General features: G+C 46.5%; 3 protein-coding genes across 4 annotated transcripts in view; 2 read left to right on the top strand and 1 right to left on the bottom strand.

Annotated features, from left to right (window-relative positions):
- Positions 1-747: 747 nt before the first annotated feature.
- LOC119461280 (probable phosphorylase b kinase regulatory subunit alpha) lies at positions 748-16,170 on the top strand. The gene is given in 6 exon segments (XM_037722528.2): positions 748-811; positions 814-2,063; positions 3,197-4,567; positions 8,992-9,243; positions 11,927-12,133; positions 14,406-16,170. Coding segments are annotated over 6 exon segments (3,501 nt in total). The 3' UTR covers positions 14,763-16,170.
- A 4,027-nt stretch (positions 16,171-20,197) lies between these two features.
- Positions 20,198-24,512, bottom strand: LOC119461283 (charged multivesicular body protein 2b). 2 transcript variants are annotated; one of them, XM_037722532.2, is made up of 8 exons: positions 24,355-24,512; positions 24,127-24,218; positions 24,021-24,062; positions 23,785-23,886; positions 23,470-23,520; positions 23,290-23,392; positions 22,259-22,365; positions 20,198-20,925 (listed from the first exon to the last, which is right to left on the bottom strand). In XM_037722532.2, exons 1-8 carry the CDS (start codon positions 24,386-24,388, stop codon positions 20,818-20,820), a joined length of 639 nt encoding a protein of 212 aa, XP_037578460.1. In that variant the 5' UTR covers positions 24,389-24,512; the 3' UTR covers positions 20,198-20,817. The 2 variants fall into 2 exon arrangements, with proteins under 2 accessions (XP_037578460.1, XP_049528305.1); XM_049672348.1 differs by having other exon boundaries at positions 22,259-22,369; positions 23,294-23,392.
- A 153-nt stretch (positions 24,513-24,665) lies between these two features.
- The window catches only part of LOC119461281 (U3 small nucleolar RNA-associated protein 14 homolog A-like), a 47,147-nt gene continuing 45,242 nt past the window's right edge, over positions 24,666-26,570 (top strand). Inside the window, 3 exon segments of the mRNA XM_037722529.2 lie at positions 24,666-24,747; positions 24,826-24,880; positions 25,874-25,950. Of these exon segments, the coding sequence (XP_037578457.1) occupies positions 24,707-24,747; positions 24,826-24,880; positions 25,874-25,950 (173 nt within the window). The 5' untranslated portion in view covers positions 24,666-24,706.

The following is a 26,570-nucleotide window of genomic DNA, read 5'->3' as shown; positions in this document are numbered from 1 at the left end:
CTTGATGCACACTATCGCTCCAGGCAAAGCTATTATCATGAACGTGCGGTGAGGGCAAATAAAAATGAAAAAAAAGAAGCTTGAATGTATTGGGAGGAATTCTTGCCTGCAACAAAGTTGGCTATGGTCGGTATTTCACCACTGTGCATATTTATATATTCAGAAAGATGTTCTCAATATACGTAAGAACGTATTCAGCATTTCATATATCTAAAATTTATACGTATACTGTATTAAAACAAGCTTCTTCATGAAATTCCGGGAGTAGAGACTCCCACTGTAAGTAGGGTGATGGTACGTTACATTTTTTTTTTCTGTCTTCTCTCAGCCTGATCCAAAAAAAGCACACCTCTCCTCCCGTCCTCCCTTGTGCGTGAGATACACTTTCATGCCAGTGTGAACTCGCGTACTCCGTCTTGCTTGGGATTCCCTCTTTAAACGGAGTTAAACATGAGAGCTCGAAATACAAAAGCTCATTACTGGTCCGCTTATGATTCCAAGTGGTGCAGCCTGACTTAAGCATGGTTGCTAGTTTTTTTCTTCTGCAATGCAGACTATGCTCTGTTTTTATACTTAACTAATCTATCAAGATGCCCTTCATCAAAAGCATGCTGTTACCCTAACGGCCATGTAGCACATGCAGAATGAGACGGCCGCAGTGATCTTGAACTTCACCGGGCTGCTTTTACTGATACCTATGGCGAAATGTGATTTGTGATGTGATGGGTTTCGCTTTGCTCAGCTACCATGGCAACGCGGAGTAGTCCACGGCTGAGCTACTACTACCGGCTTCTCAACCACACGGTGTTGGCCTTCAAGACCCCGCGACTGGCCTGATACCCTCGCAGAAATACGAGCACCACGCCTGGGTGCGTGACAACGTGTATGCGGTTCTCTCAATCTGGGCCCTCTCACTCGCCTACCGCAAGAACACCGAACTTGACGAAGACCGGGCGCGCACGTACGAACTGGAACAGTGCTGCGTAAAGTTGATGCGAAGTCTGCTATCGGCCATGATGGAGCAGAAAGATAAGCTCGAACGGTTCAAAGAGACTCACAGCCCCACCGACTGCCTGCACGCGAAGTACAACTCGACCAGCAAGGAAACCTGCGCAGGTGACGAGGAGTGGGGGCATCTACAGCTGGACGCGACGTCCCTCTATCTTCTCACCCTGGCCCAGATGACCGCCGCCGGCTTGCAGATCGTGTTCAGCCTCGATGAAGTCGCCTTTGTGCAGAACCTCGTGTTCTATCTCGAGGGCGCCTACTGCATACCGGACTACGGAATGTGGGAGCGCGGCGACAAGACCAACCGCGGCATACGCGAGCTCAACTCTAGTTCCGTCGGCATCGCCAAGGCTGCCCTGGAGGCCATGAGCGAGCTCAACTTGTTCGGGGGCTATGGCGGCCCATCGTCCGTGATCCACGTCCTTTCGGACGAGGCCCAAGAGTGCGACGCCGTACTTACCTCCATGCTTCCGCGAGAGTCCAGCTCCAAGGAAGTGGACGCAGCCCTAGTCACGATCATCGGTTTCCCTGCTTTCGCCGTGACCGACAAGGAACTGATCGATCTCACCCGTCGCACTATCATCGACAAGCTGCAAGGCCAGTACGGCTGCAAGCGGTTTTTGCGCGACGGTTACAAGACCGCCAGAGAAGACAAAGGGCGGCTCTACTACGAGGGCTGGGAACTGCAGGGATTCGAGAACATAGAGTGCGAGTGGCCGCTGTTTTTCTGCTACTTGATCATTGACGCCTGCTACCGTGGAGACCGCATTACCATGGACGAGTACTGCGACATGTTGGAGAGAGTTCTCATAAAGACTGAGGACGGGATACGACTCGTGCCAGAGATGTACGCCGTGCAAGCCGACAGGGTCAACAAGGAGTGCGAGATGCCGCACACCCAACCACGCATGCCCATCGGCCAAATTCCGTTCGTGTGGGCGCAGTCTCTGTACATCGTGGGTCGCCTCATGCACGACGAACTTATCACGCCAGGAGAGATGGATCCGCTGAACCGCCGGCTAGGCATGCTCAAGCGGCCGGACGTTGTTGTACAGGTGTGTATTTCTTGGGTGCGACCTATCTTTATACATTTTCTTCCGCTTGTATATAAACGAAAAGCAATCCTCTTTCACCTCACGACCCCCGATCTCTCTCTATCTAATGAACTACTCGTTGTTGTTGACGAAAGTGGCAGGAATGTGCACATGTGAGGCGTAGGAAACAGCTGCGAACGAAGGCAACGTTGTCTGCTTTTTTTTTTCTTTTTTTTTTTGCAATGTCGAGTTCCTCGTGGCAACTGCTTGCTTGCGTTGTTCGTTGCAATTTCTAGGAGAGGCTCATTGGCACTGCTCTTCGTACAACAGAAAGGCTTAGCCCAACTGATTTAGCAGACTGCATGTCGGTTGGACAAGTTCACGCTTTGTGTTAGACGTCTGTCGCCCTACGTCGCACTCTTCCGGTCCTCATAGTAGCTACCCACGGAATCTGTCGCGTCGTAGTATTCATGTCATGTTAGATAGCTCCCAACTACGCCGTCAATGTCGCCGGCCGTAGCTCAATAGCAAAAATGGTCCATCGGGCTAGTTGGTTGATTTTCATCGTGAAAACTTTCTAAGCGCAACGATAGAGAGTACACGATATAAACAACAGGATAAGGCGCTTACTCGCAGCTGAAATATTTTTTGAAGGGAGCACAAATATATATAAGCCAAAAAAAGGGGGGGGGGGGGTGATCGCGCATGCAGAGCAAATACAGGGCTGACAAAATAACCAAAAAGTAAAGCCTGAAAATTACTGAAACTGTATGAGGGCTAACTATCAAGAAAGACAAATTCTTTATCGTGGAGCATGATAGAAGGGTGGCTGACGCAGGCATCTCCTTTATTTTTTTTTTAGTTTTTTTTTTTTTTTTGGGGGGGGGGGGGGTCTGTGGTAGGCTTCTGCGAGTTCTCGAGTTAGCTACATGATTATTGCATTTGAAGGTAGTCTCCATTTCATTTAACACGGGATAGCGTCCACATTCTCTACAGGGAGCGGCCAGATGCGACGTTCCAGATGATTTGATTGACGTCTGGTGCTCTCTTAGACAATAACAACGTAGTGCAATAGACGTAGACGTAGTACAATAACTCCGTTGTAGCATGGTATAGCCAGTGAAGCAAATGAAACGTCTGTTTTACATCCGCAGGTGGTTTTGCTGGCCGAGAGCTCCACTCTGCGCGATACGTTTGCCGAGTTATGCCCCAGCATACAGAAATTGAGCGAAGTGCAACCAATCGAAGTACAACCGGGGAGGGTGCTAGGGCAGCTGTATTCGCATCTCGGCCAAAACCGAAAAATGGGTCTCTCTGGCCGCAGCGGCACGGACGTTGGCCTTCTAGCCACCAGCAAGATCTACACCCTCCAGGACCACCTCTTTGTCTTCACGCCGCAGAACCTGGACAGTGAGGTGTTCCACCTCGTCAACGATGTTGACCTGTTCGTAAGCACACTGCGCTCGGACCTAGCCGTGCTACGTTCGCACTGGTTCATCCTGGGCCGGCCCACGGTGGTTGTCATACTGAGACAGCGGCACCTGTTGCACAACAAGCCGCCGCCCTCGCTGCGTCAGACGATCAAGAAACTGGCGTCCGGCTACATCAACGGGACACGCGTTTGCTTGGGCAGCCTGGCCGACTTCATGAGCACCTCATGCATCGCCAGCCTGGATTTTCTCTGCAACTACGAAGACGGCGAAGCCGAAAACCTGCCCATCCCCGTCCAGGATTACCTGGACAAGACGATCAGCAACGCCGACCTTCTCCGCAAGGGGGCAGTTCGAAGCCAAGTTCTCTCGGGAACGGCGAGCGTCGGGGCGCGCCGGAAGCTCGCGGTGGCCGGCATCATCAAGCGCAGTCGTTCCATAACGGTTCAAGACAACGTGATAGCCGACAGCGCAATAGCGGCCGGAGTATTGTCGCCGGGCCAAGGATCGATGATGCCTTCGCCCATCATGTCCCGCCGCGGCTCTCTCGAAGAGCCAGTGCCGTTTGTCGACGCCGCTACCGAGCTGCAGCTGGACAAGGTTACCGAGGCAGAGCTGGTGAACACGCTGCGTGAGACCGAATCTCTCGAGGAACAGGGGGACATCCTCCACTACCTGGCCCTGCGCAAGGGCCTCAAATGGGACACCGGCCTTGGCCAGCCGCACTCGGTGATCACAGTGCGGGACCTGTTTCAGGAGTTTTACGAGCGCGCCTGCGAAGAACACCAGTGGGGCCTCGTGCGACACTTCGCTAGTTCTCTCGGCAAGCGGGTCGAGGACCTGGCGAAGACCGTCACAGACCTGCTGGTGCGTCAGAAGCAGGTGACCGTGGGTATGCCGCCGAACAACGAAGAGGTGATCACCCGGCCCCTGACCACCAAAGAACTACGCACAATCATCATGCGGGTCCACAAGGGCGACCAGAGCACAGCCATGCTGACCCAGGAGATTCTCGCGTACCTGGCCCTGTTCATACGCAGCAACCCGGCCGTATTCCACGAGATGCAACGCCTCCGCGTAGGCCTCATCATCCAGGTTAGTGGTGTCGTGAGACCTCACGGCTATAGAAACCGCTCCAATAAGCCTGCTACATTCGGAGTTGGCAGCAAGCGACATATAGAGCAGGGGGGATCCATGAGACGGGCCCCTTGCCGTATAGAGTGCCTACTCTCATTCCCTGGAATAATGCCTGTGATATCTCCTATATTGGCCCTGGTTGAGGCCGTGTGAAAACTTTTAAACCAAGAACGTTCTGGTTCCCTTGTCACGGGCGAGTGTTTGATATTCATGAGCTGTGAACTGGAAAAACTCTCTGGTCATATCTACGTATCGGGTGTTTCAGCGAACACTTTCAAATTTTTTTAAAGGTTGCCTGTGGCGGATACCACAATTCTAGTTCATGATCTGGTCTACTCGAAGAGGCGGACATTAGTTGCACAAAAAATTACAATGCATAATCCAATAATTAACAAAAAAATTCACTCAGCAAGTTTGTAACTGATTACCTTATGGCCCATAATGCAATTTACAAGTTGTAGCCGTGGAGTTCGCAAGGTGGATCCACTTGGAACGAATTCTCAGGATGACATCAGTGTCGAGAGCAATTCCCGAATTTTGCGGGAAAATGCATTGGCATTCCAGTTATTTTCTTAACAAAACGTCGTTTTATGCATTGAAGCACGAAAGTAACTGGGACGCCTGTGCATTTCTCCGCACCTGCTCGTAAAAGCGGGCGTGGTTTCTAAAAAGTTTAAAGTTGCAATTTTCACTATAAAGTAATGCAACCGATATAAAAGATTTTTTACATTATATTGGAAGGAATAAATGAAAGATTACTTTTTTATATTTCAGTAGTTAAAATATTTGCCGCTAGTGGCACTGCGACGCGCACGAAAACGATATCTGTGAAGAAGAATGTGAGAATTTAGGATTAAAATTTAGCGTTAAAAAATCAGGTTTTATGGTACTCAATGAAAACAGTGAACAGACAGTGTTGATACAGGGCCAGGGAGTACCTCGGGTAAAATAATAAATACCTGGGTGTATGGATAAACGAAGGCGATAGATATCTGGAGACACGGGAAAAGACAATAATAGCAAAGGGGAAGCGAAATCCGGCCATAATGAAGAACAGAGCGCTATGGGGACACAATATGTACCAAGTGCTCCGGGGTTTGTGGAAAGGTGTTGGTTCCAGGGCTAACATTTGGAAATGCGGTTGTTTGAAGTCGGGGGAGGGGTACAATCGGGACTCGATGGCAACCAAAGGTCAGTGGGACGCCTCGCATTGGGCGCTCACGGGAAGGCTACTAATGAAGCTGTGCAGGGTGATATGGGCTGGACAAATTTTGAAGTAAGGGAGGCTCAGAGCAAAACTGATTTTGAAGAACGACTGAGAAATATTGAAGAAAGTAGATGGGGTGCAAGAGGAGGGTGTTCAGGTATTTGTACAGGCAAAACACGTGACTCACAGTGGAGGAAAAGAACTAGGAAGCTTACCAGCAAGTATGCGACCGGTATGGTCAGCAACACGGCAACAAAGAACGTCAAACGCAAAGTAAGAGAGGCTGAGACAATGTCATGGGTGGCGGCAATTGAAAAAAAAAAAAAAAGCTGCTATGACTAACTACCTCAAGGGAAAAAACAAAATCAGGAACGAAACAGTTGATGATAACTCAAAGGGAAGCTCCTTAATTTTCGAGGCGAGATCAGGATGCCTTAGAACGCGTATAGTTATAAAGCGAGGTACACCAAGGACGAAGACGCATGCGCTTGCTGCGGTAAAGCTAGGGAAACGATGGACCATGTTTTATCGGAATGTGAAGAATTCTATCCAGCTGCCAGTCTAGGCTCCTCTGACCTTGAAGCTCTTGGGTTCACAGATAGCGGGGGGAAAGTAAACATGTCCGCTATAGAGATTAGTAAGAGTGGTTTGGAGGTTTGGTGGCAGAAAAGTAGGGATACCTCGAACAACGGAAACGTACAGAAACGGAGTTCCCAGTAATTTTTCAAAAAGCTTTACGCTTGGAATTCTTTGTAGGTGTGTGTTTTCTCAAAAATAAAGGTAGGACATTAGGAAAAATAATAACGAGAGCTTGGTGGCGCAACCCACCACCTCTTTTCAAAGGGGACGCTCATAGCATCCATCCATCCAAACGGCGGGAGCGCGACGCGCGTTTGTTCTTCTGTGAACGCTGTCAGACGCAGTGCCACCGCTCAGTTTGATCGTGCTTCTGAATTTTTGTGGCACAGAATAGCCGTATACAGAAAAAATGTCGCAGTTTCGCCCGAAAGGCGAAGCATCGATTGCGATAGCAAATTAGTAGAGAGCTATTCGGAGTAGGGATAGTAGTTTTATCGGCTGCATAAACTTGGACACATTGGCTTACTAACTGAATTAACAATCGTGGTGTCAGCGCGCACAAGCAAACATGAATAGATCACACTGAATGACCGCAGCCAACGACTGTTAAAACGCTGGAAGCAAGCGCAAGTTCGCGCGGTCTATCGCTTAACGGAAACTAAGCGGCAAATGCACAGCGCATACAAAGGTCAGAGCCGTGTGGAGATAAGAGACGGTGCGGGCGACCGCCGGGCAGAGGAGAAGTTGTTAGCAGAGGAGAAGCTGCCCCCCCCCCACCCCCCTCTTCCCGTTTCTTGCTTTCGCGTGAGAGATTGAGTGGCAAGATACGCCTTTGGTGCCGGAGCACAGCGCCGCCCCGCCTCCCTCCCTCCCATACCGCCATGGCCTTTCGCGGGACGTTCATTTGCTTTCCGCCGTGCGTTCGCTCTCCGTGATAGCGCGCGGGGGAGTTCGCCCTCCGTGACAGCGCGCGTCCCCCGCGCGCTTTCGCTCGCGCATACGGCGCGCGGCGACGATTTTATCGCCCTTGGAATCTATACGGAACCTCACGGCGACGGCGACGCCGACGGCAGAAATCCGGTTGAAGTGTCCATATAATTGCTATCGCAATAAAACATAGGTGGTCTTCTACAATGATGGCAACAAAGCAAGGAATAAAGCTCTTCAGGCACTAGGCATCGCACCGGCCGGGAATTTTCGCGACGTAGCCCTCAATCGGATGGACAGTTTTCGAATAGGGAAGGCTAAGTTTCGGGCCTCTGCTGAGAGCAAACAACGAAAGAAGGCCATGCTAAGTGTAAGAAAAAGTTACGAAAAAAAAAAAACCGATGCAGATGATATTGCAGACAGAACCCCAGGTCATACTAGGATGGTCGAACAGGTAAACCAAGATTTCTGAAAATGCTGTTTTGACTTCTATAAGGAACATTTTCTCTGCAATTAATGAACATTTCCCTTTGAAATTTCAGTCAATAATTGCTCAGTGGTTATTGCATATACTGAACTAACATTTTTTCAGTGAAAACGTATTTTTTTCATTTACACCTTTCTCCATCCAAAAACCGCCTAGTTAGAATGTAAACTCTAAAAAAATTGTGTTTCCGAAATGCAATTATGAAATTTATTTCTTTTAGTTCAGTAAATACCCCGTGTTGTAAGAGTCCTTTCATCGCTCTAGAAGGAATCTTCATTTTTTAAATGTTCCTTCACGAAAGTAAAATTTGTTTCATAAATTTTTTATAAATTCTATAATATACTCAACGTTTTCGCTCGAATTTTCATATGGAAGATGTAGAAACATATTTAAATAGCTGTGCAAATTTTGAATTGTTTGTACCGAGTGAAAGTTGAGATATTCGCGAAATACGTTAGTCATGTGTTTGGGTACCATCCCCCATCAACTGCCTCAAAAAAATATGTATATATATATATATATATATATATATATATATATATATATATATATGCATCAACTTCTTCATTAACGCACGCGGTGTAAATACGTGAATAGTTTTAGCCACTTCTGGACAGTAGTTGCAAGGTGAAATCTCCGAGACAGCGCTGCTGGCAAAGTTGTACCACCTCCATAGTCAATAGGGGAGTTTTAGGTCAGTGGACGCAAGAGGCTTGCGTTACGCTTGAGATCGCAAGCCGCTTGGGTCCCAGCAAAACCCACGCAGGCTTTGGAAAACTCTCTAATGTCGCTCCGTTTCAGTTCAGCGCGCTCAGTATTGCTACACACAACCACTTTTGTTGAAGGGGATGTACCACACATGTTTGCCTGGATGTTGGACGACGATCAGTACTTTGTTAGCCATTGCAAAAGAATCGTTTCGTCTTAATTTATCCTTTATACACATTAATTCGATGTGAGTATTGACTGGAAGATGTGCAAAGCGAACTCATATACTGCCTTGATTTTACTTCACTGCAGCATGCAGCGCCTTTGAATAAAATTATGTAACTTTGACACACAGATATCGACAGTTCATCGTAATTAGTGACTGAAAGGTTTAAGTGTGGGCGCGACAATCGACCTGTCGCGGCCGGTGGCTCTTCCCAAGTGGCATCCGTGATTCTACGCTGGAACGTGCAGGTGATGGCATGGGAGATGGCTCGCACGACCCAGCAGAAAGCTACGGACGCGGCCGACGCGCTGCTGAACCTGAGCCCGTTCGCCATGCAGTCGCTGCTGATGAACATCATAAGCGGCACGGAGCTGGATAACATGTCGCGCGTACTTTCAACGGCCCCCGGCTCAACCCCTGGCACTTTCGCCGCCAAGCGCAGCGAGGCTGAGGTCTTCTTGCACCAGGAAACCGAAGAGCCGTCGTCCATCGAGGAGCAGGTACAGCGAAGCGCTTAACTGCCTACTCAGACACTTGTCGGAAGCGCAAAAATGCTGTCATTAGACAGCATATTGGCAGAAATCGGTTAAGAAAAAGAGAAACTGAAGCACGGTTCGCAGTTCGGTAACCGTGCATTGAAAACAGGTAGAGCGTCTGAAGCGGACAAATATTAGTTTTCAGATTTCGTGAATTCGCTAACTGTTCATGGCCGGGGCTTTTACATGTGTCTTCTTCACAAATTACTAATATACTTCAGAGCAATGTATAATATTCTGTGAACGCTGTCACAGAATATAATACATCGCGTCTTCGATATTGCGTCTGATTTAGATTTTTAAATGTATGCATTTTACACGCGCCGTGGTTGCCTAGTGGTTATATGGTGTTGGCTGCTAAGCACGAGGTCGCGGGATCGAATCCCGGCCACGGCGGCCGCATTTCTATGGTGGCGAAATGCAGAAAACACCCGTGTAGTCCAATTTAGGTGCACGTTGAAACCCAGGTGGTCCAGATTAATCCGGAGTGCCCCACTACGGCGTGCCTCATAATCAAATGGTGGTTTTGGCACGTAAATAAAACCCCACAATTTAAATGTTTATGCAGTTTACATAAGTGTAGTATCGTATGTTATAACAGAGTTTTAGAGTTGTAAACATGTCCGTTCACTTTCCCTTGCCCCCCGTTCCCCCGATATTCAGCAAGATTGGTGAAAGAAAAGAAGATTGCCTTAGTGAAAAATGTGCTGCCACAATACGCAGATTGCAACTTTGTTTTAAGTGAAACAGACATCTTCAAAAAAATTGGTGCCTTGCATGCTGAGCAAAACAATGCCCATGCACGTTCTTATGTATTTAAATCAGACTTGTACACGTTACAGGATAGATGTAACCGATTACAATTACTTTATTCAAAAGTGTGATTACAGTGACCACTTACTGACACGAAAGTAACTGAGTCATTACTGAAAAGTAATTTACTTCTATGTTGCTTTCCTGTGAACTTTTATTGCACGTTGCATAAACAAAGTAAAATGAACGAGCTGGCCTGGCTATTTCAGGGCGTCCTCTGCAGCCCTTTATACGTTTGTCATATTTTCTAACAATAGCTTCTCAAAAATTTTCGGCGGACGTATTTTCCCTCGTTTCCTTGCGAGGACACCAAAAGTGACACTAAAACTTGCTCGCTGGAAATGAGCTGGAAATGACGGGGAAATGAGCAAGCTCAGGTCGGGAACGGTCCAATGACAAAGGAAAAAAGTCTACACTCGCTGAATGTAAGCGTTCTGACGTGGTGTTGCTCGTGCCGCTTAAAATAACGCGAATCCATCGCGAGATGCGGAATTCATTGCCAGCAGTACAGGCCGGATGAGAAACATACTGAACCGCCGAGTTTGCCTCTCTGAAAAGGTGCATCCGCGAAGCTGCTGCGTTACACGACAGTGAGCGTTCTATGTATACGGTATAGTTACCACCAAATTGAAGTGCTCAAAGCTGCGTTACCTATTACAGCTTGTCCCGTCAATAAAATAACTTCTTACACGTTATTGTTTAGCGAAAAAAGTAACAGAATACAGTAAGCGTTACCGAGTAAAAAAATTAATCGGTCGTTTACAAAAAAAAAAAAAAAACTGCCAAAAATGTAACTGACTACAAGTAATCACATGTAATTCGTTACGTACAAGTCTGCTTTTATAGATGAGAGCACCCGAGGTTAAGCTTCCTCTGAGAGGTAATGAAGTTTATTTTCGAACTAGTGGGCAATTTTTCGCTGTGGATGGGACTCTCTGCCCCAGAATCCATTACATTGCACCATGCCGCGAGCTCGCTGAACCAGCCGTTGCTGTTTGTCCAGTCTTGAGCAGACTCCAAAGGGGCAGAAACGCCCCGAGGATTGGTGCATCCCCACGTACAGTACACTGTGGTTTCGGCCCCATAGTAAGGACAGTAGGAAGGTTATGGGACCCTATTAACGGAAGGATGAGGAATGGGATGTGTATGGCAGCCCAGACAAACACAAGGAACGCATACATCGCATATTAGATCGCCGTGGGTCACCTGGCCCGGTACATTAATCTCATGGCTATCATGGCTGGAATTAGCTCCACTAGCCGGGTTTGCATGAATACGGAAGAATCGTATCGCATTAATTTATCGTATCGCATATTGACGCGTGTGCTCTAGGCAGACGACAACGACGATGGGGGGCATTAACGGACTCCGTCTAGTGGGTCGGTGGGATTTTGCCGACGACGAAGAAGACGTGTCTCTGATCTGTTCTGCTTGAACAGGTTGACCTGTTGTTCCTGAAGAACGTCTCCAAGTCTTCTTTTGGCGTTGTACCGCGACAATATACTCACACATCCGCTTTAATTAGCGACAATCTAAAACACATTTCGACTTGAAAAAAAAAACGAAAAAAAAATCATCGTGCAGCGCGAAATTTAAAAAAATGTACAGGGACCATCGAACGATTATTGTCAATATAAGTGAATCGCCCGAGCGAACGAACGAACGTTTTCCTTGCCAAGTCCGGCCAACCACGAAAACGGGCGAAAGAGGCAAAGAAGGTCATTCGCTTTAAAAAGTGCACGCCGAAAATACATCGTAAAAAGCATTCTTTGGGATTGCTGTCCGTGTTCCTTCGCGCAAGCATGCCATTTCAAGATGTTGGCCCATCGTTCAGGTGACACAGGGACTGTGGATGCGTCGCCGTCGACTGGACGGTGCGCTGAACCGAGTACCCGTGGGCTTCTACACGCGCGTCTGGGGTATCCTGGAGCGCTGCCCAGGCGTGTGGGTGCGCGGCTACTGCCTGCCCGTAGCCCTCACAAAGGAGATGACGGCGGGCGAGATCAAATTCGCGTTACGCGTCGAAGAGATGCTGAACAAGGTGAGCCTCACTTTAGAGAGTAATAAATAGCACAGAAGCCACAAGGGACATACATTGTTAGCGTGTCGTGGTATCCATTCAGAGGTCAATAGGGGCGTAGTAACCCTGCCCGTGCCTTGGGCTTAAGGGGTAATGAAGAAAAGTTTAACGAACCTGCATAGCCTACTGGAATATTGGTGGTACAAAAGCAAAGAACGATAGTTCTCAAGGGCCGATAATAAGCACAAAAGAAGGGTAAAGGTGACGAGCTTGGTGGCATCCGCCATAACCCCGTTTCAAAAGGAATGCTCATATCCGTCCGTCTGTCTATCCACCTATCCGTTCTCTTTCACCCCATCTATCTCTCACCTCAACCAATCGTGGTGTGAAGTTTGAGTGAAAATTACAGCAGTAAGCACCGAATATCGTTTTAATGTTATTAACCTAAAAAATCAGGTCACAGGCTCCAACGTTTTGGAACTGGGCTGGGAGCAGCAAGTTGGCCGTTTTGGAGCATCTTTGGAGCAACAAAAAACTATTTTGGAGCAGCGTCGAAGCAACAAATTTGTAGTTTTGTAGCAGAAAAAATCAGTTTTGGAGGGGGTATCCATCCTAAGAACATTTAAATTAGCAAACTTTTGCTTTCAACAAATACAAATGCTAAGAGAGAAAACTTAATCTGCTAAGGTGAAATTTCTTTGGAGCTCTTCCTGCCAAGGAACTAAAAATAAATCTGATCAATCTGCAGCGCTGTAGGGAACTGTAACGGTAGTACAAGTTCTAGTACCAATCGGAACGAAAACACAACACAATAAAAATCTATGTATGAGCATAACAGGCATGAAATACATAACGAAAACCAGTACTTGCACTTGAGCATATGGAAACAAGTACAAAGCAGCTTTAAAAGTAGCACAAGTAAATCACATAGGATTTAAAGCTAGTTTGTACCTTATCAACAAATGACTGTAAAAAAAAAAGACCACTGCCACACAACACTAGCTCCGTGTCCACAGTTATTTGTCGATCATACTTTGTATGTCAGCTATGTGTCAGTCTAAAGAATAAGTCTTACTTAAAATGTATTCTCTAAACAAGAAAAATATATATCTGAGTGAAATATAACGCATCTGATTAACTTCAGAAATAGTGTAAGCTGAAAATTGTACTTTCAGGTACAAGGCACTATAAGTAGCCAATAAATTAAAATGCAAACATGAGATATGGGCAAGCACACCTGGCTACTGAGTCCCACGATCATTGTGGCACAAACTGCACAAACATCACAGCTCACAACACATCACAACAAAAAGGCGGAAAGCAATACAGTTAACGTCTGGTTTTTCGGACTCGTGATAGAAAAATCGGGTCGTCCGAAACAATGAATGCATGCATTTTACTGCCGCTAAGGGCTCAAATCGCCACAAGCACGTCCGAAAAAGCTTTGAAGGCCTGCCAGTACACTTATGATGCAGATCGGTGCTCGTACTGTGACAGGAGACGGCGGGTGCACGCGTGCGTAATTAAGGAATACATACTGTGGCCCGTGACAATTCCCCCTTCACACTCATGTTATGCTTCACCCCAATACTTTGCGTATGTTTCACCGCGTAACAATGCTGTATTGAGGCGAAGCTGACTTTTGGGAATCGGCATTATGCAACGCACCGCGCTTTCCGAACTTCAAAGCCAATCGCGAGGATTGCAAAGGCGGAGTCGGTGCCATTGCTGGCAGCCGCGAATTATTTCAATGAAAAATACGGCACCGAACGGAAGAAGCTTAATAGCGAACGTCGAAGCAGCTAGGCCTAGCGTTGCCGCGGTGGGGGCTACGGCTGCCAGCGGATCTGCGTTCGAGAGCGACGGTTCGAGGCGGCGGGATAATCAAAATGGCGGCGGTGGTGGCTTTGATTAATGCCGTTTAGGACCTGCGGTCACGGCACAAAGTCCGGAAAATCGGACGGCGAAGGGTTGTTGCGTCCAAAATTTGAGACCTTCTTATACATTGACTCTATGGGGTGCATGGTGGTGCCGCGAAGGCGTCTGACTTATAGGGCATGTCGGATATGGAGTGACTTTAAGATTGGGTGGTTTCTTAGCTTTCCTGTTGCTACGCCAAGTGTCAGCACATGCCTTACTGGTTTGTTTTGCATCCTCATAGAGGGCGCGGGAGTTTTGAGGCAGGTAAAGGTTCCAGTGACTTTACAGGCACGGACATTGAAAAATCTATGGGAGGGTAGACATATAGTGCTCCTCTGTAAAAAGCCAACCACTGCGCCATGCACCCGCGCAGGTTCCGGAACCGGAGTACCGGCAGCTGCTGGTCGAGGCGCTAATGGTGATCAGCCTGGCAGTGGAGAACGACGTGGTGAGCGACTTCAAAACGCCCATCGACGTCGAGTCCGTGGTGCAGCGCGCGCACGGCTTCTTCCTCGAGGACCAACTCGACTGCAAGGGTGATGCGACGCTCTGCTGCGCGACTGGCACTAACCGTCCCATCGCGCCTTGCCAGCCGGCCGTTGGTATCTGCCAGCACTTCTACGACTCGGCGCCCAGTGGGTGCTACGGCACGATGACCTACCTGGTCCGAGCCGTCGCCTACACGATGCCGGACCTCAGCATCTCCGCGCTCGACTGCATGCCCTCGTGACTGGATTGCGGGCTATCGCCTTTATTTTTTTCTTGCAGCCTCACATTTTGGCTTGATTCAGTAAATTACACGCGCGACGTTCTATCATGGATATACCAGCCAGCGTCTGTTATTGGTTACCAATTTTACTTATCACAGTGTCCAGCTGCCAAAGTTACTGTAAAAGTGCTCTGACAAGGTCAAGCACAGCAGGTTTACCTGCTTCAACAAAGCCTTAGCTGCCTCAGCTCTGGCTTGATTCAATAAATTAAGCAAGCCACTCTCTTGCACGAATATCACCTAGCGTCTGTTGTTACCAATTTTGTACATAGTTTGCACCACAGTATACCAGCTGCATTACGGCAAGATGCTGGAGATGTGTTACGACAAGCTCAAGCGCCGCAGGTTTTTGTTAGCCACCTGGGAAGCAAATTTTTTATGCACGTAGTGCGCGCCGACGGACGTGCCACTTGTGGTGGCCTTGCTAAGTGCACTTTAGAAAGGAGGCAGCCGAGCTGAAAGCCGCAGTTTTCTGCATCGTTGCTCACGCAACGTTTGATCCACGTTTTCGGAGCGAAATAAGCAACACCCTTCGCAGGTGTGTGGTGGCCAAAACTTCAAGGCATGTCAAAGAATAGCAGCGCGGTGGGGGGCTCAAATACCTGCAAGAACTTGCCGCTGACATGGTTGCCGATGACACGGCTCACGCGTCCTAGCGGCAGCAATTCTGATTATTTCTTTTCTCATCTGCATGTTTTTTCGCACTCGATCGTGTTTGCACGCGCGGGTATGCGACGACGTCGGTTACGGCCTATTTTGTTCGGTTTGTCCGCAGTGCAGCATGCGGGTGAAAGGCATTTCGCTTATGTTCTGAATGCCGTTTGCCGCTTCTTTACGGTGTTGCTCTAGCTAGAGTGCCCGACTGCACGAGTGAACCGAGTTGCTGAGGCTTGAAAGGACTGATTTTGTTGACGCACCAGTTGTCCCGCAGTTCATGTTTTTGTATCTATTTTATGCATGGCTTCGAGCATGTTGAACTAGTTGCTTCATGCAGAACTGCTCTGCATGTATACTGTTGTTCATGTTTTTAAATATGAGGTTTTCGCCTCGCCTGGTTTGTAAGGGGCTTAAATCACGCTGTGTTTTATCGTAACGATTACAGGCAAGTGCTCCTTTAACAGCTGTATTTGTTTCACAGAGGACATCTTCGATATTACGGTTGCTTGAGAAATGAGTTAGAAAAGACGTAGCTCACGGCGAGGATTGCTGCTAGCTGCTGCATATGGTATTGCTGTTCGATTTTCGCTGAAAAATTCGCGTCATGATTGTTAAGTCGTTACACCTGAGCAGGCTTATAAGCCTGCTAAGGTGTAACGATGCGTCACGATTGTGAAGTTCTTGCCGAGCGTCATGATTGTGAAGTCCTTACACCTGAGCAGGCTTATAAGCCTGCTCAGGTGTAACGACTTCACAGGGCAGTGCATTTGTCTTTTCTCCCTAACTTTGGCTCATACCCACTACGGAGGATTGGCCAAGAAGCAGGCGGTTTCAATTATGTTTATTAGAAATTAAACAAACTAAATTTGCATAGCAGCAATTAGAAAAAATACTATTAAGAATTTTGACATTAAGAAGTGAAGTAATATGAATAATTCATAATTCTATAAATTCAGCAAGGTACTCTTTTCGTATCTCTGATGAAATTGTAAACTGCAGGAAAAGCATCCCTGTGAAGTCGCCCCAAAGGAGAGAATGGTTGGCGAGGTTAGTAATAGTCCAAGTTTTCGAAATGAAATTTCTAAGAGTTTTCTTTCTCTTAAATATCGTCGGCAGGAGAGTAAAAAATGCTCAATGGATTCGGGTGCATTGCAAAAGAACATAGAAGGGACACAGCGAGACCAGACCTGTACATCTCAATTTTGTAAAGGAAACTTCCAATTGCCTTTAAGGACACCAATTATTATTCCACGGGAAACGAAGATGGTGAAATTCAGAAGACGATGTTAAAGTAGATATTGCGGAATTTTGCGATATAGAGAAATTTCTGTACCTGGCCGCGGTTACATAATGCTGATGTCGGAAAAACAGATATGACAGGGCCATTAAGGGTTGCTCGTGCAAGTGAATCAGCCATTTCATTCAAGTGCGACCCACGATGTCCCGGTACCCAAAGCAAGTATACTTGCCGTAAGTACGAAGGAACCACTGAGCAAAATGTTCGCAGAATTCTTGAATTTGAAGAGGCTGTAAGTGCTGTGCATACAGACAGTGAGCCAGTCACAATAACAGCTATAATGAGTCATTTTGGAGAATCTTTCGTAATGCTAATATAATCGCTATTAGTTCTGCCTGGAAAATGGGTGTGAAGTCGGGAAGGCGAAGAGAGTAAGACCATTGAAGAGATTCAAAGATCCCCACTCCTGCCTTCTTATTGCACAGGGAAGATTCGGTAGCTATTATGTTGTCTGTAGCTAGCTGGCTTAGGTGGTCTTTTAATATATTATTTAAATGTCTGCTAGGCAATAGTTTAGCATGATTTGGAAATATGTCCTCGAATTCAATTTTGAGGTATGTTAAGGCATCATTCGAATGGCAAACTTGGCGTATGGACACATTCAATTGTTGTAACTGTGCGTCCACAAATATATCTGAGGACTGCGTAATCGCGACCACGATACGTCAAAAACTCAGACGGTTCAGTAAGAAATATGTATTGTGCACGTCTCCTTGAAAACTCGAAGATTTTGTACTCGTCCATTTTGTACTTGGTTGAATTCTTTCTTGTTATCTTCTGCGGCGTCCAATGCCTGCTCCGTGAAGGACTAAACCCGCCCTTGTCGCCAGCGCCCACCTACCTTGACCAGCGCTGCTTCGCCTTTAAATATAATCGGGGAAAAAGATTCTCGAAAGTTGGTGAGCCTAGCTTTCCACCTTTCCAAACAGGCCACTAAGGGAATTTTGGATTGCGAAAACTGCAGAAGTATAGAGGCAGTTCATCGACGTATGCAGCGGAAATGGATCGGCGGTTCAGCAACTCAGGGGTTTTATTCACCTGTGCGTTTGGTGACTTCGTTGATTATAAAGTGTACGCATTTCCATTAGCGGATTCGTTATTACTCTTCTTGAGGCGACTTTGAAGGCACTTATTCGGCGATGTCATATGTATTCATCGATGGCAAGATCACTACAATGTGTGCCGGCACCGCGCCACATGCGGAGTCGTTTGCGATGCAAGTCTTCACCAACGAACGTGTGCGGTAAATAAACATTATTACGGCAAGGGTAGAATTAGAAGAAAAAGCGATTGGGGGGAGACATCGCATTCGCCAACAACACGAAGCGGCTACTTAGCACACGAGCTCAAGTTCTGGGCTTCGCTACGCTAGTCTGCGGGACGCACTCGGCACGTATGCGGACTGGTTTGTTCCAAACTCCGGTAACGTCGTGTATGTACATGTGCACTCTCGTATAGAGGTATGCGGCGTTCCTGCAGCTGTCAGCGCTGAAGTAATAGTCTAGCACCCGCACAAAGAGAAAATTCAGCCATCCTTGCTGGAAATTGTCGCCTGCTACTGCATCCCGGGCGCACGTTCGAAAGCGCCCGCTAGGTGGCTATCAGTGGCGCCTCTACAGGCGATGCACTACGCGTATAGTCTTTAATGGCGAACTTCAACGAAATTTCACTTTGGCTAAATTAATTATGAGTAGAATATACCACCGAAGTAAGTGACAAAGCCACAGGGGCGATAATTACATAATTTTCTTATTAGACGCCTCTAATCAGCACTTAAGCAGACAATGAGTGCACATGGTGATTAGCGGCTACGAGTCCCGGTATATAGCTTCCGAGGTTTTTCAGCACGTCGAGGGCAGCCGCGGGCGCCGCCAAATCTCGGAGGTCATGCCGTGGAACAGCGCAGAATACGTCATGCGTCATTTCTGGCAAGCGGTGATGGCAGCGTCTTTTTTTTTTTTTTTTTCTTTTCAGTATCAGTACCAGAAACGGCTACTTTGCTAGCTTTTCATGACGCTTCCGTTAGTATGCGAAACGTAAAATATTTCACGGTGGTTCCTCCGCATCGACACTCTCTCTTAAACTAGGTTTTTTTACGCGATCCTAAATTTCATTGCAGCTGGCCTTTAGGCAAAGCATAGAGCTGTGTGGAATCGCAGCACCTTCATACCCACTGCCTTCGTTTTGAAGTTGCCCGATCGAGGCTTCCCGTCTTCGTGCACTTCGAAAAGTAATTTTACAAATGCCTAAGATTTAGCATTGCTACGTTTTTTTCTTTTTTTACCTCCTATCTTTATCATTTTACCATATCACATTTAAAAATGAACTTGCTTTCTGTGTGTGAAAGCGCGCGAGGGACGCGCGCTTTCTCGGAGAGCAAACGCGACGTCTTCCATCGTGCGAAAGGCCGTGGGGGAATGGGAGGGCGGGGAAGCGACGTTTAGCTGCGGCACCAAATGCGTATCTTGCGACCGGGCACAAGGGGAACTGGCGACTCAATCTCCCACGCGAAAGGAGGAAAGCGGGAAGGCAGCGCGGTAGGGAGGGCGCGGCTTCTACTCTGCCAGCAACTGCGTACACTACTAGTACTTTGCGCGGCTGAGGGCTGTCGCGCGCACCGTATCTTGAAAGCGATCTCCCCACGACTCTTACCTTTATATGCGCTGTGCTTTCGCCACTCAGTTTCTGTTGACGCAATAGATTGCACGAACCTTCGGTCGCTGCTGCTGCCGCGCTTGCTCACGTCAGCGTTTAGACAGTGGTTGTCTGCGGTCATCGAGTGTGATCTATTCATATTTGCTTGTGCGCGCTGACACCATGCTTGTTAATTCAGTTAGTAAGCGTATGTGTCCAAGTTTATGCAGCCGATAAGATTACTATGCTTACTCCGTATAGCTCTCTACTAGTAAATTTCCTATCGCAATTGATGCTTCGCCTTTCGGGCGAAACTGCGACTTTTTTAGTCCGACGTTTTCGGCACGCGGGCGAGCGTCACTTGTGGCCAGTCACACTACGCCGCTTGCGCTGCGCCAGCCGAAATATGCCGTCCCCTCTAAACTTCGACGCGCGCGCCGTCAGCTGCTCTGTTCAGAGCATGCGCAGAACGATCCCCAACCCGCGCCCCGATTTGAACGGTTGTCTGCGACCGTCGGCGAAGCGGCGTGGGCGCGTTTTAGTGCATGCCGCCGCCGACGCAAGAACGAGCAACGCTGTGCAGCCCGCGCGGCGACACCAGCGTGGACGTGCTCCCCCGCGCACTAGCACTCTCCCCATCCACGATGGCACGGAGTTCGAATTATCGGTGGCGGAGCGGATTTCAGTGTGAATTAGCGGGACATGTTACATATTGCTTTCAATACATTGTTGGACGGACCGCTGTGGCTACTTTGAATTATCAAAAATTTCGAATTAACGAACTTTTACTGCAACAACTTGAGGGAGATCAAGTGCTTCATGCATTTTATTTGGTGGTGTAGATTCTTTCTCTTGACCCATGTGCTCAAATACATTTAAAACTTCAACAGTTACGTGTTGAAGGAATGCCTTCAGGGGTAAATGTTAAGTGTGACTGCCAAGAGTGTGTTGGTCACTCATTCATTTTGCCTCATTTTGTTGCGCACACTGGAATCAACACAAAAAATCATAGTGACAGGACTACTTCATGACTCTGTGAGAAGAGGCAAGCTTTCCAAACAGGCAAGAGCTGAAAAAGCTGGACAAAGGTGCAAAACAGTATTTTATCATGCACACAATGATCAAACCAAATGTCTTAAACAGTGCAAGAAAAAGTGTCTTATTGAAAATTTTAAAAATGCAAATGTCAAAACCAACAAGTTGGTAAAACAAGGAGAAAATGTTCTTTGGTGCCACATGTGTATTGTGCATGGAAGAGTAGTCTCTGCAAAATTTTCACAGCGTTGCAAAAATACAAAAGTTAAACAGGCTCTAAGTCAGTAATAGTTCTTGCCATGCAACTCAATGGCAATATCACAACCAGTTGCACTGTATATTACAGAAGCTTCTTTACACATGGCTTAGCAAAAAAGCATAAACTAGTGCTTCTCAGGTCTTTAACTTGGCAAGCTGGCGTTCTATTTCATCATCAGTTGGCAGGCGTGCCTTTGAACTCTCGCCAAGAGGGTCAGACCTTGCAGATGGAGCAGTGGCAAGCTGTAGAAACAGAAGAGGCAGGAAAATTAATAATGTGCTGACAGCTTTGAACACAATGAGACTGCTAACTTTTAAAGGACCTCTGATTATTTTACAATGATGGCTACTGCCTATAATCAATTCCACCTGAAGCATGACTGATTTTTCTCTGCGGCATAACTCTATCCCAAAACCCCTATTCTATCAAGTGCACAGAACAAGGCACGGTACAATCCACTTATGGACACTTGCTCTATGCAAAAAAATGTGCATTAAGATGCGATTGCTCCTTGCACGCACAGTACGACAAACAAGTTTCAGCTTTTGGAAGGCTGTTTTCTAAGAAAACCATGAAATTAGGACAAAGAAGGAAGTGATTTTGACATGAGCTGGAGTTCACTCCCGACTATGATGGATTCCTCCCCACTGCACCCGTCTTCATTGCATGCTTCAAAATGCGATGAGCTCAGTTATCAAGCTACAAAGCTTTGTGGGAAAGCCAACATTTCAATGGTAAGAGGCAAATCAGCAATGCCAACTTCAGCAGTTTTTTCGCTGTGGTATAGTGAAGAGTTCTCTATACTACAGCACAAAGAATGGGGCAAAGGAATCTAGAAACAAAGCATATCCAAGGGGTCTAATGGCATGGTTAAGCACAGCAATATGCATTGGCTTGATCTCAGCACTAGCACCATGTGCCTTGCCCCTCTGTGCAATGTATCGTGCTATAACATTTTAGCACAGCACAACCTGCAATCCGTAACAAAAGTGGGAACCCATGCAGACACCGAAGCATATGCAGGCAGTCCTATGTGAATGCCAACTGTGGCAATGTATCTCCCATTGAGCTATGCCAATGTTTTGGAATTATAATTTTAGTTTCTTTTTTTTTTTTCGAAGTCATCAAAAGTTCACCAGCCATCGGGCTTTAGTTAACCTTAGTAAAGGAAACCAACCACATCAAAATTCCTAGAAGCCTAATGCTTTGTTAGTAAAAGAAAAGGCAACCTTTTTTTTTTATTGAGATTGAATAATTTTGTTGTGGGTGAAAGAGTCAAATAATTAATGTGGCTGTATAGAGATGAGTCATTTATATACTAAATAACATTTGCTCATGCATTCTACAAGCATGGTAGAATCAGTACGCTTAAGTGCTTCAAAATAATGACGCACAATCCATACCAGACGAACACTGTAATCGACTTAAAAGCAGCGTCTACGATAAAGTGTGCATGTGCAAATCTGCACTAAATGGGAAGGCAAAATGTGAGCTTCTGTAGTATGAATTTCTGGACTGTGTGCTACTAGGGCCTAAGGTACTGAAGCAGTGTTCCAACTTTTGAAACAAGCTCACCTTTCCAGACATCTCGATGCCAATTTCATCAAGAACCTTGTTGACAATGGCGTCCTGTTCTTCCTCATCACCGGATTCATCCAGGATGGAATTGAGTGTGTCCTCAACTGCGTGCAGGAAAAAACGCAGGTGCAAATTAACGCAAGCTGACAAGTACGCACAACTTGCTGGCAGCAGCTCACATTCTACATTTCACCGCAAGCTGCAGCAGAACAGACTTTTAACTTTTAATAAAAAATAAAAGAGCAACACTAAATCAGTTCAGATTGGTTAACTATTCTTTCATAAACTCCATTTTTGATTCCTTTGGCCAGAAAATGCCGATTACTAGTAGAGGAAATGAAAGCCAGACTTCATTTTTTTTAAATTTTTGTCATAACATCAGTGTGATGCAACAGATTTAAAATACTTCTTTCGTACTTGGGCCGTTTTGGCACAAAAGTTCTGAAAATTTGCTGTGCTGAGTCTTTGGTACTTCCAGAATGAAGTGTAATTCTTAGCTAATAACCAATTAACTGGACCCCTAGTAAATACTGTCAAAATTCATGTCTTGGCACCATTGCCACTCATGTTTCGCTTTTGTGTCTTTTTTGTCTAGCCAGAATGCAATAATGGCCCTTTTGCTATTGGAAAAGTGCAAATTACTAATATTGTTTAAATTATTATTCTGACAATGTCCCTTCATTAGGTCTTACATAGGTCATATACAGCAAAAATTGGAAGTAAATGGGGAAGTTTAAGAACATTTAGCAGCATGTCTTCTTTCCATGGTCTACTTCAACTGCGTTCAGGTGATGTTCAGGTTCAAGTTAAATGCTGTAACATTGTTTTGGTGACACTGCTCAAAAGCAGGCATGCACAGTGAAAATTTCATCAAATGTATTACATCAAGCAGTTTTCCAAACTCTGGAAATGATCATACACAATATTAATAATACACAAATGGTAATACAGAAAAGAGAACACACTATTTTTTTTATTTATTTTGTAATGGCACAGCGCGCGGCAGAATAGGGAATTACAGTACTTGCCTAGCTCCTCGGTCATTCCCATTTTCGTACTCTCCTTCTCAAAGTCTTGCATTGTCTTGGCAATGTCCTGAGGCTTGATCTGCTTGTTCACTTCACCCATGGTCTGAGGAAAAAGTGTGTGGCAAATATAAAAATACATCAAAGGCAGAACAGCGTGAAATGTGAGACAAGCTCCCTTACCTTCGCAGTGGTGGCCATTGCATTTGCAAGTTTCACGTTCGCATTCATGAGCTGAAAAATTAAGTCGCTACAGTAAGATACAGAAAAACAACAGTGTGACGTACCATTGCATACTATCTGTGTAAATGAAATCAAAGCGCTATAAGTACACTGCGTAAAATTTTTAAAGTACTAAAGCATCTCGCTCTATGCAATGCGAATGCCTAAATTCCCCCAGAAAGTTTTTCCGTTCAAAAATTCAATTTCTTCGCATGTGCTTAATGGAAAGTATGACAACAATGTTCTGTGTGACGATGCGTCGACAATAGTGCCCACCTTTGACTGAGAGCCGATGGCTTGGACTTTGGACGACGCAGCGTACGTCCTCGCCTTTTGCTTTCGCAACTGCACAAGCTGCTTCGCTAAAACCGTGCATACCTGTGGGAGGACGGCAAGCACGAATAACATTATAGTGGGAAGCAAGTTCAATGACAAGGGCTGGTCACTGGCCGTGTTCAGGAGAAAAACATGAATGCATAACGACCGCAAAAAAGAATATTTGTATCACGTACCTGCTTATTTCCTTGATTAGCAGCCTTCTTAATTTCGAGTTCCTGGAAGAGAAAAGAAAGAGTAGTGTTCAGTGCGTCCGATGTAGCGAAGGTTCGCATTTCTCACCAGCTGCTTCTCCTGCCTCTCCAGCTGACGCCTGTCCCTCTCGATGTCTCTCTCCGTCTTTCGAAGCTCCCTATTTTGCTGCCGCATTTGCTCTGAACAGAAAAAAAAGGGAGCAGAACATTTGGCGCTTTACATTTCTATGATCGAGGCAACATACAGCTGACGCGCTGCAGTTTCAAATATTCGGCGAACAGATGGATGACAGTGCAGTGATCGCTACCGGCTCACCTGCAGGCGACGCCTTTTTGCCGAACAAACTCATTTTTGCTAGGTTTCCGTCAGTTCACCAAGCGAACAGGGCATAACAAGCGACAGCGGTTTCACACACTTGCTTCACACTCACGACGTCTTCACACCTCCATTGAGTCATCGTACAGCTGTTGTACCGAACCGTAGTACCGTAGTTGGTACTATTTTTTGCTAGCATAAATAATGAGTTAGTAAAGCAATTGTAATATTGTAGTATAACTGAAGTACTAACATTGAGCGTACTGTTTTACTTTTACGTGTTTATTTAACAAACCAAATCACCAACTAGCCTCCTAGCGACTAACCGGCGAAGTTTGACGCCAGTCGAAACATGGCGGCCCCCACGAACTCCACGTTGTTGGACGATCTATGGTACGTAACAAATTGTTTCACGTCGTTCATACGAGCAGTTGGCGACAGTGCATATTTCAAAGCAAATTAACATTTCAGCAAGAAGCCTGATGTGCTGCAAGAGGAGTTTGGCAGCGATGGGGAAGGCCGCCAGGTCTGTCATGTCATATTGCAATTTCCAAAACCTTTTTTCTCGATCTGTGTTTCGTTCGTGGTGTTCGCAAATCTGAATTCGGCAGTTGTGGTGGCCGTGTAGACAGCTAGCTTGTATCAAGCCGCATTAACCGATTTTGATCCTACAAGTACATGAAAATTCGTTGTTGCTCTAGTTTCGCGTAGTAGTACCGGCATCACAGGTGCACCTTTCATGATGATTGGAAGCTGTCGCCGTGATGGAAATCGCCGTTCACTTTACCAAGCTCTGTAGTGAAGATAAAACAGCCACAAGTGCCAAAAACAGAGTGGCTTACTTGGCCAAAAAGCAGCTCGGTTACGATTAATATTTCGACGCAGCTGCAACAACGCGTACAAACCTCGGCAAACTCGACGATGGGCGCATCATTGCTACCTTGCACTTCACCAGGTGGCTTCACTGTAAAGCTGTATTAAGACCCTTCATCGACTGCTTTTGCGGCAAGTGTGCGTGCACGAAAAAAAAAAAAGGGGGGGGGGGAGGGGGGTTGAGTGGAGACTACGCAACATTTCCGTATATCTTTTCCTAGTGCATTTTTCTGAACAACTGAACGTGATTACTAGTATCGTACTTCCATAAACACTGTCGCAACTTGCACTAGTCTTGCCGCAGCCCTGGACACAACCACAAGCGCCATGGTGTCATGCAGGATTGCTACTGTTATTATTGTTTATCTGAGCTTTCGTGGCACGCTTTCGGGGGAACTCATTTTTGGGCGCAGAGCTATTGTAATAATACAACTGGTGGAGCAACACAAACGTGCTCCCACATTTGCTACTGCTGGTTGCATTGCATTAGGCCGTCTCCTTAATGACCAGCTCTTCACCGCTAGCACGGTAATGCCCCAGTGTCGAGTTAGAATTTAGGCATGCCTGTTGAGATTGCATGTGGCACAAGTGTATTTTTGTGCCCCGTCTGTCTTTTCTTCCTAACCATTTTGTGTTACTGGTCCAGTTACGTCGCAAGGGCCACGTCGACTCATTTCGTCACAAGAAGTTGCTGGATGCCATCGGTTCCCTGGGTGGCAAAAAGTGAGTTAGCTCTGACTTGACTATAAAACATGCCTTAAAAGTTGCTTTATCAGCTCATTGCGAGACGCTTTTCCTGCATGGTGAAAATTTATTCTGTGGCAGCCGGGGTGAAGTAGCTGAGATGAAAATTTAGTACGGAATTGGCTGCATCTAGTATGAGGCAAATGTTTGCACAATCCCTTTGCGTCACTAACAGGCCTTTTTGCATTGCCTGGCAGGGCTCAAGGGTTCTTTGTGAGCAGCACCATGTGCCACATGTCTGTGGTCAGCGACACCCTATGTGCCATCCATCTAAACACAGCTTGCCACTCATCTGAATCCTGTCAGAGGAAATGATTATCTCAGTCAATGGACGAATCGCATTGTGCACTTGGTAAAATTTGTTTTTATGGTGTGCTGCTTCCTGTAGCCATTTGGCAAGTAAATGTGAGTTGTAACAACAGTGTTTGTTGTTTGTGTTCTTACTCCGCGTATCCACTGCAGTAGCTCATTGGCTATGATGTTTTGCTGCTGAGCACACTGGTCGCAGCCAGAAACCAAATCAGCGACTGCGTGCCTCGCCTTTTAGTCATAGTATTTTCCTGCCCTCCACTTTGAGGAGTTGAGCAAAATATTTTGAT

The sequence above is a fragment of the Dermacentor silvarum genome, chromosome 8 (assembly GCF_013339745.2).
Source record: "Dermacentor silvarum isolate Dsil-2018 chromosome 8, BIME_Dsil_1.4, whole genome shotgun sequence".
Lineage (NCBI taxonomy): Eukaryota > Metazoa > Arthropoda > Arachnida > Ixodida > Ixodidae > Dermacentor > Dermacentor silvarum.
Note: the sequence above shows the minus strand (reverse complement) of the source record. Positions and strands in the feature narration are given on the sequence as shown.